This window comes from Euprymna scolopes, chromosome 40 (genome assembly GCF_053919585.1).
Source record: "Euprymna scolopes isolate OS-2025 chromosome 40, ASM5391958v1, whole genome shotgun sequence".
Lineage (NCBI taxonomy): Eukaryota > Metazoa > Mollusca > Cephalopoda > Sepiida > Sepiolidae > Euprymna > Euprymna scolopes.
In genome coordinates this window covers 30188277-30207381 of record NC_136521.1, presented here as the reverse complement: position 1 = coordinate 30207381, position 19105 = coordinate 30188277, and the positions used below count along the sequence as shown (strand labels likewise).

Below are 19105 nucleotides of genomic sequence, written 5' to 3'. Positions count from 1 at the left end.
GTATTTTATTGGTGAATGCTCTGACGAACTACAAGCACTTGTATCCCCTTGATGTGAATACCCCCGACAAACTCGACAAGCAGCTAAATTCCACCCCCTCACTATAGAGATTCCTAGGTGTAAGAAAGCCTTCTACTCCAATAGTTTTTTCCCCAGGACTGTTAGATTTTGGTACTCCCTAGATTCTGCTTTCCCAACTGTACTGACATGCAGAAGTTCAAATGTAATGTGAACAGACATCTTGCTACTAATCTCTCTTCATAATATCCCTGCAACTTATGTCCCCGATAGTAGCCCCCAACTTCAAAGTGGCACTGCGCCTTGTTTGGGGTTAAAATTGAATAAAAATATAAAATAAAATTAAAAAAAAAAAAAAAGAATCATTTTCCATAAGGTTAACGCAAACATATGGTTGTGAGACATGGCAATATATCATAACATTGCAAATTTATGTTCTCACCGTATCTGAGAGGTGAAGTGGTTCACACATGCGCAATTGCTAAAATCATTTAGAAAGATTTCACATAACCCACCATAAGATTATGCAGTCATTAAGGTAGAAAAAAATGAATATTTTGTTCTAAATTTCACAAATTATACATACGAGTCCCTGTCCTTTAAGACAGTACCAGAATCATATTTATCCGATTTGGATTTCACAAGTTTCAGCAAGACATAAAAACATACATACATACAGACTAACAGACATAATAGAAAGAAAGAATATATATAAGAAAAAGAAAAGATGATCCGAATTCAGAGCCAGTGAACAACAAAAGGTAATTAAACATAGGTCCCAAGGATGAAGTAAATGAATTTCACACCAGCTGTTCTGAATACTGGAGATAGAAGACCAGCTTAATAAGAGAGGGGGGGGTGTAGGGGGGGTTAGTCTTCTAGAACTATAATAGATTAAATGTGGAGGAAATGAATTTAGTGAATTAATCTCGTAGGTTCATTTATATGTTCCAAGAAATTAAGACAAAAAACAACTGGGAATAGTGTACAATTATTCAGAGACAATATTGTGTTTATTTGGAAACTAGCGGGGGGTACCCAGCGTTGCCTGGGTGGAGAGAGGTGATATACTAAGGCTATTGAGCAACCAACCCCCCAAGGAAAAAAAGAAGTCAAACAACTTTTGTTTCAATCAAAATAGCAGTGAGTACCTGTGCGAGCTAAAAAAAAAAAAAAAAAAAAAAAATTAGCCGCAGTAGGCAGGCTCGAATATGTAACATGGAAGAGGAAAAAAAAAGCAAACATTAACTAACATGTACATGATGATTCAACTAACATGTACATGATGATTCAACTAACATGTACATGATGATTCAACTAACATATACATGATGATTCAACTGACATGTACATGATGATTCAACTAACATGTACATGATGATTCAACTAACATGTACATGATGATTCAACTAACATGTACATGATGATTCAACTAACATGTACATGATGATTCAACTGACATGTACATGATGATTCAACTAACATGTACATGATGATTCAACTAACATGTACATGATGATTCAACTGACATGTACATGATGTCACGGGCCTTCAAAATAACTGGATTTAAGCGTACACTGATTAAGGAGTATGATGATTTTGCAAAAATGTTGATGCAAAAACTGACCCCTCCTTGGAAAAAACGGCTCAGTTGACCAGCAGAGAATTAATGTTTTTAGCCAATATTTCCATATCTATCGTCCGAGGGACAAATCTTTTTAACAATACCAATTTTGTCAGTGTTTATCACATCCGTCAAAAGTTTTCGCGAGACATACAAATGCACACACATTTTCCCTTTTTATATATATATATATATATATATATTATTTTTAAAATGTAATTATCCACTAAAAATTTAAAAATAATATATATATATATACCGCTCCCCATGTGGGGGTACCAAATTGGTTAAAAAGGGAAAATTATTCCCAACTTGCATTTAGGTAAAAATGCACTTTCGTAAATAATTGAATCCATTCAAAACATATCGCTAAAACCAAAACAAAACAACATCAATATATATATATATATATATATATATATATATATATATATATATATATATATATATTTAGATAGATAGATAATCTTATTAGCACAATGGGAGGGGGGTATGACATCAAAATAACAATCAATACGCAATATTGAGGAGAAATGAGATTCAGCATCAAATTTATGGGCCATTTTTTATCCAAATTTGAAGAAATAGGTACCAGATATATGCAAATCATGGCTGGGGGAAGGCTGGTGAATATTGAAGAAGGTGTTATTTTTATTTAAAAATTTTTTTTTTGCTTTTTCACTTTTATTAAAAGGAATGTTCAAAAAAAAAAAAAAAAAAAAAAATTAACAAATCACCTACCTTTTTCATCATCATTTTTTGCTTCTTCGTTAAGAATTTTGTCATTTACATTAGATTCACTTTGAAGATTTCCTTCCACAACATTCTGGTTTTTAACAGTGCTTAAAGAATGACTTTCATGCTCTTTTAGGGCTGCAGTTGCATCATTTTTAGCAGCATCCAAACTTTTCGTCTCTTTATCTCTTATCTTAAAGTTCTTCACGGGTGGGTTCCCTGACACAGCACCACCATGCTTATCCTGTAAAAACATTTCCAACATTTTGGCGCTTGCTAACATATCCTTTGAACTTATTTTTTCTTCTTTCTGAACACGAAATAGAGACATTTGTGTTGAAGATATTGTATTCGAATCACTTGAAGGCTCCTGAGACCTATCAGTGGATGAACTGCTGATGGTGACTTCGGTAACGGAAATTTTTGAATTATCTTTATTTTTTATGTTACTAGAATCAAAACCAGTGACTATAGGAGCCTTAACTTTGTTTTGAACAACTTCAATTTTTGCATCATCTATTCGAAATGGTTCGATTTGAGCCTCTTGTTGCTTTACCATTATATTAGAGATATTCTGGGTGTCTTTATGTCTATTTTGATGGGCAATGATCTTCCCTTTCATAGCGTTTTCCTCTGTGGCTATCTCATTTCTAATTTCAGCTTTCACGGTGTTGCTGTCCTTCATGTGGCGTTTCACATCTTGATTATGAAGATTGACCACATTGTTCACCAAGAGCTTGCTTACATTTTCCTTGGCTGCCTTATCGACATTCTTGAAGATTTCTGCCCTTATATCATCCATCGGAGTTTTCACAGAATACTCCTGAATCAGTTTTCGCCCCATGTTCTTCCCACTTGTTTCTGAAGAATTAATGTTTGGAGACTTCTTTACAAGCGAAGTCCTCGTTTCCAATTCATTATGGGAAATTCCATTACTTGGAAGAACTGCCACTACAGGTTTTTTTTCTGCAAGCAGTTCTGAAGATTTTATGGACACTAATTTTGGTTCCGAATCGTCCGTTTTGTTTAAAGAATGGTTTAGAAGAGTTGGATCTCGAGACTGTTCTGGTTTAGAAATAGTGTTAATATGAGACTCTGTTTTTAATGTGATATTGGATCTTGGTTCTTCCATTTCTTTCTCTAAGAGTTTGCGTTCTTTATGCTGAAAAGTAAAAAATAAAAAAAATTATATTTCTAAATTTTTGAGATGAGGATCAATAATTTATATTATTTGGACTACTGCTCTCATTTCAAATGTCATTCCTATAACATTTCAAATGTCATTCATATTACATTTCAAATGTTATCCCTATTACATTTCAAATGTTATCCCTATAACATTTCAAATGTTATCCATATTACATTTCAAATGGTATCCCTATAACATTTCAAATGGTATCCCTATAACATTTCAAATGTTATCCATATTACATTTCAAATGTTATCCATATAACATTTCAAATGTTATCCCTATTACATTTCAAATGGTATCCCTATAACATTTCAAATGTTATCCCTATTACATTTCAAATGGTATCCATATTACATTTCAAATGTTATCCATATTACATTTCAAATGTTATCCCTATAACATTTCAAATGTTATCCCTATTACATTTCAAATGTTATTCATATAACATTTCGCTTGTCATAATCTTCAACTTTCTTCAGGTGTACCTTGTTGAACTTGGGAATCTTTCTGCTCAACTTGGGAATCTGCATTGAATTTCGAATAAACCCTTTCTTTAATCCACATAGGTAGCATATTCTCGTTCTGGCAGACATGAATGAGTAGTTAGTAATTAGCAATTATTTTTGTAGTGCTACCCACACCAAGGATTGAACCTTCAGAGCACACTGACACAAGTAAGAATATAATATACTGTAACAAAAGTATAAAAGTATGCCCATATACATATAAATATATTGTTATAAGAAAATCTGCATAACTTATCCTAATGTTACAGGGTGGCATGATAAAATTGTCACCCTAGAAGAGACGACATGATTCCATTTCCATTTTATGAAAACCGGTTTTCTTTTTTTGTTGCAGACCATCTACTAGTTGGCCAGCTGTGTACAAATCCTAAGAGCGATAGGAGCTTTCTATCATGTCTGAAAGTGACACAATGTTCAACGAGCGAGATCGAAGATGTGCTGCTGTACAACTCATGTTCTCTGCCGATTCAAGTTATGACAACAGGGCCATAGACAGCACCCTCAAAATGCAAATCTGGACAGTTCAACGCTTGAGGGCACAGCTCAATGACCCACAGTTATGATCTTTGGTGTGGTTTCAAATGAGGGTCACATCATGCCACCTCACATCCAGGTACATCAAAGTGTACTTGGATGTGCTGAAGAGTGTGGTGATCCCCTGGTGCAATCAGGTGGCTGTTGACAGACCTTGGGCATGGCAGCAGGACTTGGTGCTGGCCCACAAGTCTAAAGAGACTCAAACTTGGCTTCAGAAGGAGTGCTATGACTTTGTACCCTTCTCTCAATGGGTCCGTTCCTCCTCCGACCTGAACTCGTTGAACCACTTAGTTTGGTCATACGTCAAGAACATCACCAACATGACCTCCCACAGCACCAAAGCCAGCCTGATCGCCGCCATCTGCTGAGTATTCACCGAGCTCCCACCGGCGCTTGTGTAAAAGGTATGCTCTCAGTTCTGGTCCTGTATCGAAGCGATGATTGAGGCTGAAGGTGGCTACATTAAATAGATGTCAGCTCTACTACATAATCAAGTTATCTGAATTCATTTTTTCAATAAAAGTTTTAAAATAAAGCTGTAGTGTTGTTTTCTTTAGGGTGACATTTTTATCGTTTCACCCTGTATATCTTGATTTTTTTCAGTTTGGTTAGATCTGTTACACCTCTGCATGTATTGCCTTCTATTAATTAGGTACTTATGCAGAACAAAGACTGTACTATTGTATGAATTTTTAGGGTAGTTTACATTAAACGCTAGAAGGTGCTGACCGAAAGTTTTGTCAGTTTTTTGCACAGACACTGGGGTTTTTTTTAATGAAAAATATATTATTTGTGTTATTACAAAGATAATTTGATGAAGAATTAATTGAAAAATGGAAATAATATTCTTTTTGTTGTTACAAAGATAATTTGATGAAGAATTAATTGAAAAATGGAAATAATATTCTTTTTGTTGTTACAAAGAAAATTTGATGAAGAATTAATTGAAAAATGGAAATAATATTCTTTTTGTTGTTACAAAGATAATTTGATGAAGAATTAATTGAAAAATGGAAATAATATTCTTTTTGTTGTTACAAAGATAATTTGATGAAGAATTAATTGAAAAATGGAAATAATATTCTTTTTGTTGTTACAAAGATAATTTGATGAAGAATTAATTGAAAAATGGAAATAATATTCTTTTTGTTGTTACAAAGATAATCTGATGAAGAATTAATTGAAAAATGGAAATAATATTCTTTTTGTTGTTACAAAGATAATTTGATGAAGAATTAATTGAAAAATGGAAATAATATTCTTTTTGTTGTTACAAAGAAAATTTGATGAAGAATTAATTGAAAAATGGAAATAATATTCTTTTTGTTGTTACAAAGATAATTTGATGAAGAATTAATTGAAAAATGGAAATAATATTCTTTTTGTTGTTACAAAGATAATTTGATGAAGAATTAATTGAAAAATGGAAATAATATTCTTTTTGTTGTTACAAAGATAATTTGATGAAGAATTAATTGAAAAATGGAAATAATATTCTTTTTGTTGTTACAAAGAAAATTTGATGAAGAATTAATTGAAAAATGGAAATAATATTCTTTTTGTTATTACAAAGATAATTTGATGAAGAATTAATTGAAAAATGGAAATAATATTCTTTTTGTTGTTACAAAGATAATTTGATGAAGAATTAATTGAAAAATGGAAATAATATTCTTTTTGTTGTTACAAAGATAATTTGATGAAGAATTAATTGAAAAATGGAAATAATATTCTTTTTGTTATTACAAAGATAATTTGATGAAGAATTAATTGAAAAATGGAAATAATATTCTTTTTGTTATTACAAAGATAATTTGATGAAGAATTAATTGAAAAATGGAAATAATATTCTTTTTGTTATTACAAAGATAATTTGATGAAGAATTAATTGAAAAATGGAAATAATATTCTTTTTGTTATTACAAAGATAATTTGATGAAGAATTGAAAAATGGAAATAATATTCTTTTTGTTATTACAAAGAAAATTTGATGAAGAATTAATTGAAAAATGGAAATAATATTCTTTTTGTTATTACAAAGATAATTTGATGAAGAATTAATTGAAAAATGGAAATAATATTCTTTTTGTTATTACAAAGATAATTTGATGAAGAATTGAAAAATGGAAATAATATTCTTTTTGTTATTACAAAGAAAATTTGATGAAGAATTAATTGAAAAATGGAAATAATATTCTTTTTGTTATTACAAAGATAATTTGATGAAGAATTAATTGAAAAATGGAAATAATATTCTTTTTGTTATTACAAAGATAATTTGATGAAGAATTGAAAAATGGAAATAATATTCTTTTTGTTATTACAAAGAAAATTTGATGAAGAATTAATTGAAAAATGGAAATAATATTCTTTTTGTTATTACAAAGATAATTTGATGAAGAATTAATTGAAAAATGGAAATAATATTCTTTTTGTTATTACAAAGATAATTTGATGAAGAATTGAAAAATGGAAATAATATTCTTTTTGTTATTACAAAGAAAATTTGATGAAGAATTAATTGAAAAATGGAAATAATATTCTTTTTGTTATTACAAAGATAATTTGATGAAGAATTAATTGAAAAATGGAAATAATATTCTTTTTGTTATTACAAAGATAATTTGATGAAGAATTAATTGAAAAATGGAAATAATATTCTTTTTGTTATTACAAAGATAATTTGATGAAGAATTGAAAAATGGAAATAATATTCTTTTTGTTATTACAAAGAAAATTTGATGAAGAATTAATTGAAAAATGGAAATAATATTCTTTTTGTTATTACAAAGATAATTTGATGAAGAATTAATTGAAAAATGGAAATAATATTCTTTTTGTTATTACAAAGATAATTTGATGAAGAATTGAAAAATGGAAATAATATTCTTTTTGTTATTACAAAGAAAATTTGATGAAGAATTAATTGAAAAATGGAAATAATATTCTTTTTGTTATTACAAAGATAATTTGATGAAGAATTAATTGAAAAATGGAAATAATATTCTTTTTGTTATTACAAAGATAATTTGATGAAGAATTAATTGAAAAATGGAAATAATATTCTTTTTGTTATTACAAAGATAATTTGATGAAGAATTGAAAAATGGAAATAATATTCTTTTTGTTATTACAAAGATAATTTGATGAAGAATTAATTGAAAAATGGAAATAATATTCTTTTTGTTGTTACAAAGATAATTTGATGAAGAATTAATTGAAAAATGGAAATAATATTCTTTTTGTTGTTACAAAGATAATTTGATGAAGAATTAATTGAAAAATGGAAATAATATTCTTTTTGTTGTTACAAAGATAATTTGATGAAGAATTAATTGAAAAATGGAAATAATATTCTTTTTGTTGTTACAAAGATAATTTGATGAAGAATTAATTGAAAAATGGAAATAATATTCTTTTTGTTGTTACAAAGATAATTTGATGAAGAATTAATTGAAAAATGGAAATAATATTCTTTTTGTTGTTACAAAGATAATTTGATGAAGAATTAATTGAAAAATGGAAATAATATTCTTTTTGTTGTTACAAAGATAATCTGATGAAGAATTAATTGAAAAATGGAAATATTCTTTTTGTTGTTACAAAGATAATTTGATGAAGAATTAATTGAAAAATGGAAATAATATTCTTTTTGTTGTTACAAAGAAAATTTGATGAAGAATTAATTGAAAAATGGAAATAATATTCTTTTTGTTGTTACAAAGATAATTTGATGAAGAATTAATTGAAAAATGGAAATAATATTCTTTTTGTTGTTACAAAGATAATTTGATGAAGAATTAATTGAAAAATGGAAATAATATTCTTTTTGTTATTACAAAGATAATTTGATGAAGAATTAATTGAAAAATGGAAATAATATTCTTTTTGTTGTTACAAAGAAAATTTGATGAAGAATTAATTGAAAAATGGAAATAATATTCTTTTTGTTATTACAAAGAAAATTTGATGAAGAATTAATTGAAAAATGGAAATAATATTCTTTTTGTTGTTACAAAGATAATTTGATGAAGAATTAATTGAAAAATGGAAATAATATTCTTTTTGTTGTTACAAAGATAATTTGATGAAGAATTAATTGAAAAATGGAAATAATATTCTTTTTGTTATTACAAAGATAATTTGATGAAGAATTAATTGAAAAATGGAAATAATATTCTTTTTGTTGTTACAAAGAAAACCACAATGAATAATTATTGAACAGTTTTTATAAAACTTTAAGAAAATTCAAATTGAAAAAATTTCATTGTTAGGTAAGTTTCATGAATATTTATTTTTTGAATAAAAAACGACTGATCGCAAACAAAAACATTTTCAACTTTTATGATTTTTTAATTCAAATCAAGATAGATATTTAGTTTTTTTTTTTAATAAACTAATAATATCAAATAAATGTTTTTTAAATGGTGTTAGCTTCTGCGATTTCATTGGCTCCGCGTTTCGGCACCTTTTGGCTTTTTATGTAAACTGCTAGGAAAATTCAGATGATAACATTGTCTTTATTCTATATAAGTACCATTAATTACTTTTATATACAAGCTAAACAATGCTTCAAGCAAACTACATTAATCTCATGCGTTTATATTTAGTTAAAATCAGTGACATTGACTTAAAGCATGTATATATATATATATATATATATATATATATATATATATATGTATATAAAAAATAACATTTTGTTAAGGCTTCAAATGCAAAAGTTAACAGACTGCATGCTGCTATTTGACAATGTAAAGAAAGCCAATTTTTTATCTAGGTTTTATTTCTACGAAAGATTTCAGAAATCATGCCATGGAAACATTGCTAACTAAAAAACTATCTGACCAAGTTGACATTTTGCGTATTTGCAAAATATATATTGTATAATTTTTACGGATGATACAGCAGACTAATTATTTAAGGCTTCTGTCCGACCAGGAATAAGAGCAATCTAATCTTATGGATTAAATAAATGGTTCTGTATAGATTATGGAGTTTGACAAGACAGATCTGCAGAAAGTTAAGGATCACATTAGCCAAAATGTTGCGAGAATAACAATATGAGAATAGTAATTCCAATAATCTGAATATAAAAAAATATGAAAGGAAATGTCACATTTTCATAAAACAAAACTTTTTTTTTAAATTTGAAAATCAAAAACAATGTATTTTTTTTTAAATAAATTTATTTTAAAGGCTAAAATTTTGGTTTAAATGACCCTTTTTCAAGCAAGATTGTTTTTTCACTAGCAAAATAAAATAAAAACGTCTTGCTGTGAAATTTATGACGGAAGTTTACACTTTAAAATACATTTATTTTTAAAAAATGCATCATTGCTGGTTTTGTAATTTCTAAAAATATATGATAAAATATGTTTGTCATAAATATATATATTGTTCAATTTTTACGATATACTAGCAGAACAGATTAAAATATGTATGTAACATCTTTATATTAAAACTTCTATTGCAATCTGTCTTTCATTCATTCTCGTTTTTCCTCATCCATCACCTCTACCCAGCCCATTCCTCTCTCATGTATTGAAAATAATAATGCAAATCATTCACATCTCCTTTATATAACAGATAACATTGAAAATGGCTGAAAAACCCCTTCCCCTCCTGACGAAACCTAGCCAAGTTAACCACCAAAGAATGAATAATTATTTTTAAATTTTAATTATCCAGAGTGACACTGATTAAAAATATACCAACTTTGTGAGTCTTTATTTTGTAGGTTTTTACTTTTAGTTGAATGTACAAACATAGATACAGACAACAGCCTTTTATATAATAGATGTGCATTTTATGCCAATTTTAAAGAAAAGAGTGAAAATTTGTAAAAAGTTCGGGTAGAACTCCTTAAACTAACCTGTGCAAAACATTTCATGGATTTGTCGATGAGTTTCGCAAGAAGACCTTGTGAATTCTTTAGCTCTTCGATCAAGGTATTGTACTGTTCTGAGGAATTTTCGACATCTTTTGGCAGAAGAGATTTTATTTTTGTTTGGATGTCAGTCATCGTTTGTTGGACTCTACTTGTTTCTTGGTGAAGTTCACTGATTGTGTTCAAAATCTCCTAAAACAAAGAAAATCAAGAAAAGAAAAAAGTTAGAAAAAATATAACATGAATTTTAATTGTGAAATTGAAACATAAGGACAAGCCAGTCTTAGCTTGATAATTGTATGAAGTATTCCTAAAATTATGCCACGAAAATGTTGGGAAATCCTGAAATTTTGTATACTGGTTACTGTTATCAAAGATCAGATTCATACATCAAGTTCGGAAACAGAAATTCGATAAAAATTTCTATCATGGTAGAACTTCACAAGATCAAAGCTCTATGCCATATAAAGTACAGAATTTCATTGGCTACAATATGGAAAAAGTTGCAATATCACTTTGGTTGAAGAAGACATTAAAATAAAATTATACTGCCCAGCTTAAAGATTGAACTCACTACATTCAGATTTTGAGGCTGGTGCTTACAATAGATGCAACCTCCCACACATGGAATAGTTCAACTTACTGAACAAAAATACAAAACGAAAATCAATTTCTATGAAGTAGAACTTCCTGTTTTTCGAAAGAGATGCAGGTGTAATTTTGTCATTTTAAATTCATTTAACCATTCACTTTACTTGCTGGCATGTGTTGGACAGCTTTTAGAAATTCAATTCCAAACGAACCTATCTCTGACCAGGTCTTTATTCCACTTTCTTTCAAATCCATCCATATCAATTCCTTCCATGTTTCCTGAGAACTGAACCTGCTACTTCACTGTTCCACATCTTCCAACCTAAGGTGGGGAAGCAGGTCTATACTCACACTACTTTGTACATTAGCAAGAACACCTGTTTTTTTCTGAGAATGATTAATTCTGTGCCTTTTTGCACCAAGCATTACACCCTATGATATTGTATTCACAAAATAATCTCAACTGCTATCTTTGGCAATTGAAGTGAAGCTAAATTTATGGGTTTGATTCTGACTCGGCATTCTCAATCAGCACTTGAACAAAGATTAACACTGGTGTTAATGAAGATATTTTTTTTTTCGACTTTATTGCTGCGTTATTTCCATTTCCGTATTAATTCAGGTCCATACCAATCTGATCTAATATTTCTGAAGTTTTTAGATGAGGATTGATATGTATTATTTGAATTGTTCAAATTACTGTTCTCATCTTAGTTATTTTCACAATGTATTAGCTGATTTAACTTCTGACCTTCTTCAGCAAAACTCGGAAAGCAAATGATTATAATTGAAACATTGTATGGCTGTAAAAAAGTGCCCAAAATAGGCTCTGGATGATGGATAATTCCCTTAATGTGTGACTTTAAGGGCAAATGTCACATAACCCACTACACAATTCAGGTCATTACCTTTCTAATGAGCCTTCATTTGTTAAATCCTGATCAATAGTCGCTGAGATTTGGAATTTATAAAATTACAAAAAAAGGTAGTATATCTACCTATATATTTGTAGCCATATTGAATATTGAAATGCTCAAATCTTTGTTTCTATGGGATAAAACTACACGAAAATTTGCAGGCTTTTTGAAGCTTATAATACTATGCTATGGTTAAATTTTTATGTCAATTAGTAAAAAAGAACCTATATTTTTAAACCAATAAAATATTCCCAAATTTGCCTACATTTGTATATATATATATATATAGTGTCCTGGCAGGCCAGCTTTAGTTTTGCTGCTTTGGAATGAATTTTGCTTAGTTTTATTTTTGTTGCTTGATTGTCTTCCCTGTGACCTTGCCAGGTCACTAATATATACATGCATGTTGTGGCCGTAGGAAAGGCTTATAAAGATGTGAAGAACAGGTTTAGGTAGAAAAAATATATAGTACAAGAAAGTGAATACAAAGAAAGGGTATCAGTATTTCCAACTGTTAAGTTAGACAGTCTGTAGTCTCGTGTTATGTTGCGATAATTCCCCACAAGAGTATTAAATTCAGAAGTTTTTATAATGATTAAAAGAGTCCATTATGAGTGAATGGGCAAATCCCTATAACATACATTACATTAGGTATGTGAATCTGCTTGTATATTTCTATGTATTGGATTCATTCCTAAACTAATTATCCAATCATTGTGAATTTTGGAACAGAGTTGCTAGGTGTAATGATGGACAATATGAGCGATCTTTAATTTAATTTCATGAAAAGAGAAAATGGACACTCTTTATGAAAAAAAAAAAGGCAAATATCTAAATTAAGAAATTTCAACAATATGCATTAGATATTAACTAATAAATAAAAATTTCAATTTTGAGGGATATTTCACAGGAGCTATAATGAGCAAAATAAGAACGCAATCTCTCAATTGAAAATTCAAAAATATTTCAGATTTGCATTAAATTTTATCCATAGTTATTAGAATCCAATCAAGCAAGATTCTCTGGATTTCAATTTTTTGAATTTTAAGCATTTTCCAAAATCAAAATCATATAATGAATTTTAATCAAAATTTGAATAAGGATTCTAGACATACGGTTTAATAATATTATATTTTTATTTTACTCTTCATATGGAGACATAAAAAGTGATGCAAAATTGTTCTGTTGTGGGTAATTTTACCCGTCCTGGGACGGGTCTTGTACATAAAGTGTTCCTATTTTTTTCTTTGACACTACAATTTTAATAGGAAATTAATCGAACACTTCCAAAACAAAAGTTTCGCTTTTATCACTTACATCACTTTCTAAAGTGTGTTTTATGAAACTATGCATATATTTTACCTCTGTTTAAAAATTATTACATTTATTCTGGACAAAATGCATCTCTTACGCTCACAAAGATGGTAGCAAACACTGTCTAGCCATTAAATCCTCTCACTGACCTCACTGCCAGAATATTCTGGTATTCTGGTATTTTTACAACCTCGATTCTCAGATATACAGATTTGCTATAAACGTAGATACCATAATTATTAAATTTCATTAAACTATTACAACAACATATAAATGTATTGCATTAAACAGTTAAATTATATATCCTACAACTTCTAGGAAACCATTCAACTATACAAATTTAGAAATGATATACCGAAATACTACTGCACTTAGACTATTCCATACATTTATTTATACTGATAACACATTCCACGTCATGAACATTTTTCTTTCTAGGTGTACTTTTGTCTTTTTAAATTTAAAAAACATTAAATTTTTACTTCAATTCCAATGCTTAATCAGTCCATACATCAGTTCAAGATAAATCTTACACTGTATGAAATTTTTTACTTTTGTCAAAATCATGCAAGTAAAATGCACTACATTTTTTAAAAAATCATGAAAACAACACATAGTTTAACATTTATGGTTTACGAGTAACCTCTTATTTTCATAAATTATGGTTTTAAGAACTTACAATTGGATAATGGATCTAATTAAACTTAAGCTTTAACTTTTTTTTAGAAATAATATCCCCTAGTTTTTTTGTTTGATAATTTTTATTGGTTTTATTTTTAATTTTACTTTCAACTAGAACCTAAATACAAAACCTCGGAAGTATAGAGTTGCTCCTTTACCACTATCAAACATGGCGACGTATACACCTGCAAAAAGGTCAGATGTTACATCAACCAAAACGTTGTGCAAATAACACTCAATGAGAACAATTATCCGAATTAATTCAAATAACACAATCATTCCTCATCTTAAAAATTCAAAACTATAAAAACTTTAATTTTATAAGTTTTTTTTATTGCAGAAAACTTTGACAAATTCTTCTATTTTTTAATCTGACAATATTTCAGATTATTACATAAAAATACCTAAGATCGCTTCAAATAGAATTCAGTTAGGTTGCTTGATTTCAATGTTGACCATAGCTTCTCTCTGCTTAATATCTTTTCCCAAGCAATACCGGAATATGGGTAGCTAGTATATTATATACATGTCACCTACAAGCAAACTCTTTAGCTGTATCACAACTCTTCAGTACAGCTAGACGAATACCACTCCTAAACCAGAGTTTGAACCTTCAACCATCTAGTTGATAGTCAGCTACTCTTACCACTAACCCGACAGAGGAGGCATTTGTAAATGATATCTACAATGTCTATGTATATAAACATTGGTCACACTTTTCTGTGCTACATTTGTTTATTTACAAAGAACTTTGCGTTCGACTAGGAAGAGGAAGGTGGCATCAGTTTTTATGTTGATTCTCTTTGCTTTTTTATAAATAATAATTAGGGAATTCCAGTATATTTAAAATATGTCAATGCCCATCCTTGTAAGCAAGTAAGTATCAGTTTCTCTCTTATATATATATATATATATATATATATATATATACATACACAAGGAGAGAGGGCGTATTACATCAACTGTATTTTAATAGAGACACCAAATTTCCATATACATATATCTTAAACAAAAAACATTGATTATAAAGCTCAACACACCTTTAAAATGAATTTTTTTTTTTTTCAAATCTAAATTTCTGATGCTTTAACTACAATTTCAATCACATAAAATTATTTGCCTTCAGTGTACTTAGGCGATATTCAATCATCATCATTAACGGTATATAAACTGAATAATCAACTATCAGGCCACCCCGGCATTGCTCGTTTTTTTTTTTTTTTTTTTTTTAAATTTTTTTATTCCATTTTCACCCCCCAAAAAGACAGTGCCATTTGGATGTAGGAAGCTACTATCGGTGACATAAGTTGCAAGGATACTATGTAGGGAGTTGAGCAGCAAGATGTCTGTTCACATTACACTTGAACTTCTGCATGTCAGTACAGTTGGGGAAGCAGGAACTTGGAACTTTCCCAGAACTCTTAGAGTAGAAAGCTTTTTTACATCTAGGGATCTTTACTGTGTAGAGGTGGGATTTTGCTGCTTGTCAGGTTTGTCGAGGGTATTTACGTTAAGACGATACAACAGCTTGTAGTTTGTTGAAACATTCACCATTAAAATACTTGTAGAACAGGCAGAGGGATGCAACATTACGTCGATGGGACAGAGGTTGAAGCTTAGGTGACAGTTTAGGACCTATCAGGTTGGCAACTCTCTTTTGAACCCTGTCTAGGAGCGAGAGACTAGTAGCAGATGCACCAGCCCAAATATGACAGCAATACTCCATACATGAGCGAATGGTGGCCTTGTGGAGATACAGGATACTTTCAGTCGTAAGTAGCTTTCTAGCACAGTATAGAGAGCCCATCTTCTTCGCAGCAGCCTCGGCAATGCTCTCAATGTAACTGTTAAAACGGTTGTAAGATAAGAACAAATATATTTTAATTCATGCAAATTTTGTATTTATTATTATAGAGCCAATGCTGTATTGATTATTATATTGTACCTAACATATAGTAGTGGTTTCAAAAGTTAAAAAATATGTGACTTATGTGCCATCAGCTAAAATCGAAACCAAAACATTCAGTTCTCCAGCCTTATTCGTTACCATCTATGTTAAGATCATATATTTTCACAAAAAATTAACACAAAATATAAAATAAGAACATCATATCGTGTATTTCCTTATCTGTTACAATTGTTTCATAACCATTTGGACAAATTTAAATATATCATTGAAAAATATTCCCAAAATAGCTACTCTTCAAACGGCAAAATACACAAGTTACACATATATAAATACATTTATAATCCCTATTTTAAGAGATCAAGCAGTTGTATTCACCTGCATATTACTCGTACATTTTCTTTGTGTTTTATATTTCGATTGTCTTCGAATTTATTAGTTGTCCCACTTCCATATTACTTCTTTTTAAAATGGTATTTCAGCTAATTACATATTTTAATATTGATTTAGTCTTTTGTATGTTTTTTTTTAATTTTTATGATTATTTTCCTCCCCAATTTATTTTTTTAATTGATTTTTTTCCAAATACTAATCTACTACTTCAAAATCTATTTTCAATTCAAATGTTTCACTATTCCTTTCTCAATGTACCATAGTTTTGAATAAACTTAATTTACATGTTACGATCTACTAATTAATTTTTTTGCTTAACATGTTATTTTTTAAAGATCTGTAATTAAAAAAGGTTAATTTAAATAGTATTAATTAAAATTTATCTTCATCCCATACTGGTTATGTCAATAATTTAAATTTTAAATTTATTTTTTCAATTCTTATTATCAAAGTATTTCATTTTAATTCTTAATCTTTCCTATCTCTTTACGTTCTAAGGGAGATAACTATTTTGTCAATATTTATCAATTTATCAAAATTCCATGCGTCCATATTTTAATTTTTGCTTTAGTATTTAAAACTTATATTTCCAACATTATCTTCTTTATAAGAATCCCAGTTTAATTTCTCAGTTTTCTTCAATTTTATATTTTGATTAAATTTATTTGAATCCTTCATAATCGGTTTGTCTCCGTATCTTGCAGTTATTTAATGTTAGATTTTTTTAATTCTTATGGTATTGAAATTACTCGGGTGTTATTTCATTACCAATAATGATTATTAAATTTTAATTCACTTCTATTTTCCTATTTAGGTTATAATTAGTTTAGTTTCTATATGTTAAGTTGATGCTATAATGATTTATTTATCTTGACATCTTGCTGCCCAACTCCCCACATAGTACCCCTGTAGCTTATGTCCCTGATAGTAGCCCCCTACATCAAAGTGGCAATGTGCTTTGTTTGGGGGTGAAAATGCAATAAAAAATAAATAAGAATTTATTTACTGCACCATTTTAAAATTTTAGTATTAATTAATAGGCGTGATAACAAATTTATTTTAATCAGGTTTTAGGCGTGATAACAAATTTAATTTAATCAGGTTTTAGGCGTGATAAATTTAATTTATTTTAATCAGGTTTTTATTTCTATGGAGACAGCTTTGTATAACATTTAACTTTTTGTTTAACATTTCTTCTTTAGAATTCACTATGTGGTATGTTTCAATTAAACATAGATTACATTTTTTTTATTTTGTCTATTTATACTTTCTAGCTTTATCTACTATTGACCATAGTAATTAAAATTCTTTTTTATTCTTACATAGTTTCCTAACCTAGTCACCTAATGCAGTTGTGTTCATCATCTTATTTTTATTAATTATTTTTGTTCTATCCTTATTTCTATCATTACCCTCATCCCTATTTGGTTCATTCTCTGGCCCAATTTTAAAAGATGCAACATGGGTTGGACATGTTCCTTAAAAAAAACATTCAGTTCCTCCTAGGTATTTCTTTTTACTATTATCCACCTTAACTTCACATTTGTATACAATTTCAGAAATTAAGCAATTGCCCTCCAATGGACATTCATTAGATATTCTACAGTTACATTTTCACTCAAAATTTAGTTCACCTGATTCAATCCTATTATTATTATTTTGTTTATTTTGCCGTTATTAGAACATATATTAGTATTACCTAGATTGGTAGCGGTTTAGAATGAAATTTAAACGGTGTTCTTATTAATTATTTTACTTTATTTTTTGGAGGGGAAGTTCTTATCAATTATTTAGTAAAATCAAGATTAAACCAGACTTGTTTTTTTTTGTGTCTATTTCTCTTATTCTTAATAGTATTATTACTATTATATGTTCCTTCATTATTTATAATTACATTCTTATTATTTTTATACATATTTTCATTCTTTTTACATTTCTTCTTTCTTTCATGTTATATGATATTGTGTAGTTTGTTCTATTTTTATCATCTACCTCCTTTATGTATTTGATGTCCTGATCTAATTAAAGCTTCATAATAATAACCTTTAATTTTGACTGATTTTATTAGTATACGAACATTACCGGAATTTTGATATGGTAAAAAATTATATTAATAATGTATGTATGCGTGGTCATCCACAGACTAAGTATTTCGCTATATCACAGCTCTTCAGCACAGCTCGGTGAACAACTGCCTCAAGCTGGGCTCAAAACTCAACCATGTAATCGACAATCAAAAGTTATAATCTGTATATCATTTGGCTGTTATTGCTAAAGTAGATAGAATTACAAGTATAAACACTGAAAACTATTTGTTTACACAAAGCATTGCCTTATATAATATGGAAATATACTTATGGCAAGTAAACTACACTGAATAGTTCAGGTTTCATCCCTGGATGAAACCATCAGGCTAAAAAGCTTACTTATAAGTATTTCTACGAATCTTTACTGACATATTCAACAGTTAAAGTAAATGATGAAAAAAATATCATTTTTATTTTATACATGCACACACACACATTTAAACAGACAGGTGAGATTTATATTATAGACTAGCCTTGGTGCCCGGCGTTGCACGAGTGTTTGGAGGTGTGTGTTGAGAAACAAACAAACAAGCAAACAAACAAAAAAGTAGTAGTAGGCAGGCAGGCTCCAACCTGTACCACGAAGGGGAAAAAATCGTGAAAAAAAAAAAAAAAAAAAAAAAAAAGGTTAGTCAATCGAAAAGAGAAGATGACTTGAAAATATTGGCAAAAAAGAAACCCCTCCTTGTAGAA

At 28.9% G+C, this 19105-nt stretch overlaps 1 protein-coding gene across 2 annotated transcripts in view; it reads right to left on the bottom strand.

Moving 5' to 3' along the window:
• Positions 1-19105, bottom strand: part of LOC145265462 (uncharacterized) — a 407543-nt gene that overhangs the window by 250619 nt on the left and 137819 nt on the right. For both annotated transcript variants that reach the window (XM_080121324.1, XM_080121325.1), the window contains exons 3-4: positions 10509-10715; positions 2384-3539 (exon numbers count right to left, since the gene is read on the bottom strand). In XM_080121324.1, the coding sequence (XP_079977450.1) occupies positions 2384-3539; positions 10509-10715 (1363 nt within the window). The remainder of the gene's footprint in view (positions 1-2383; positions 3540-10508; positions 10716-19105) is intronic.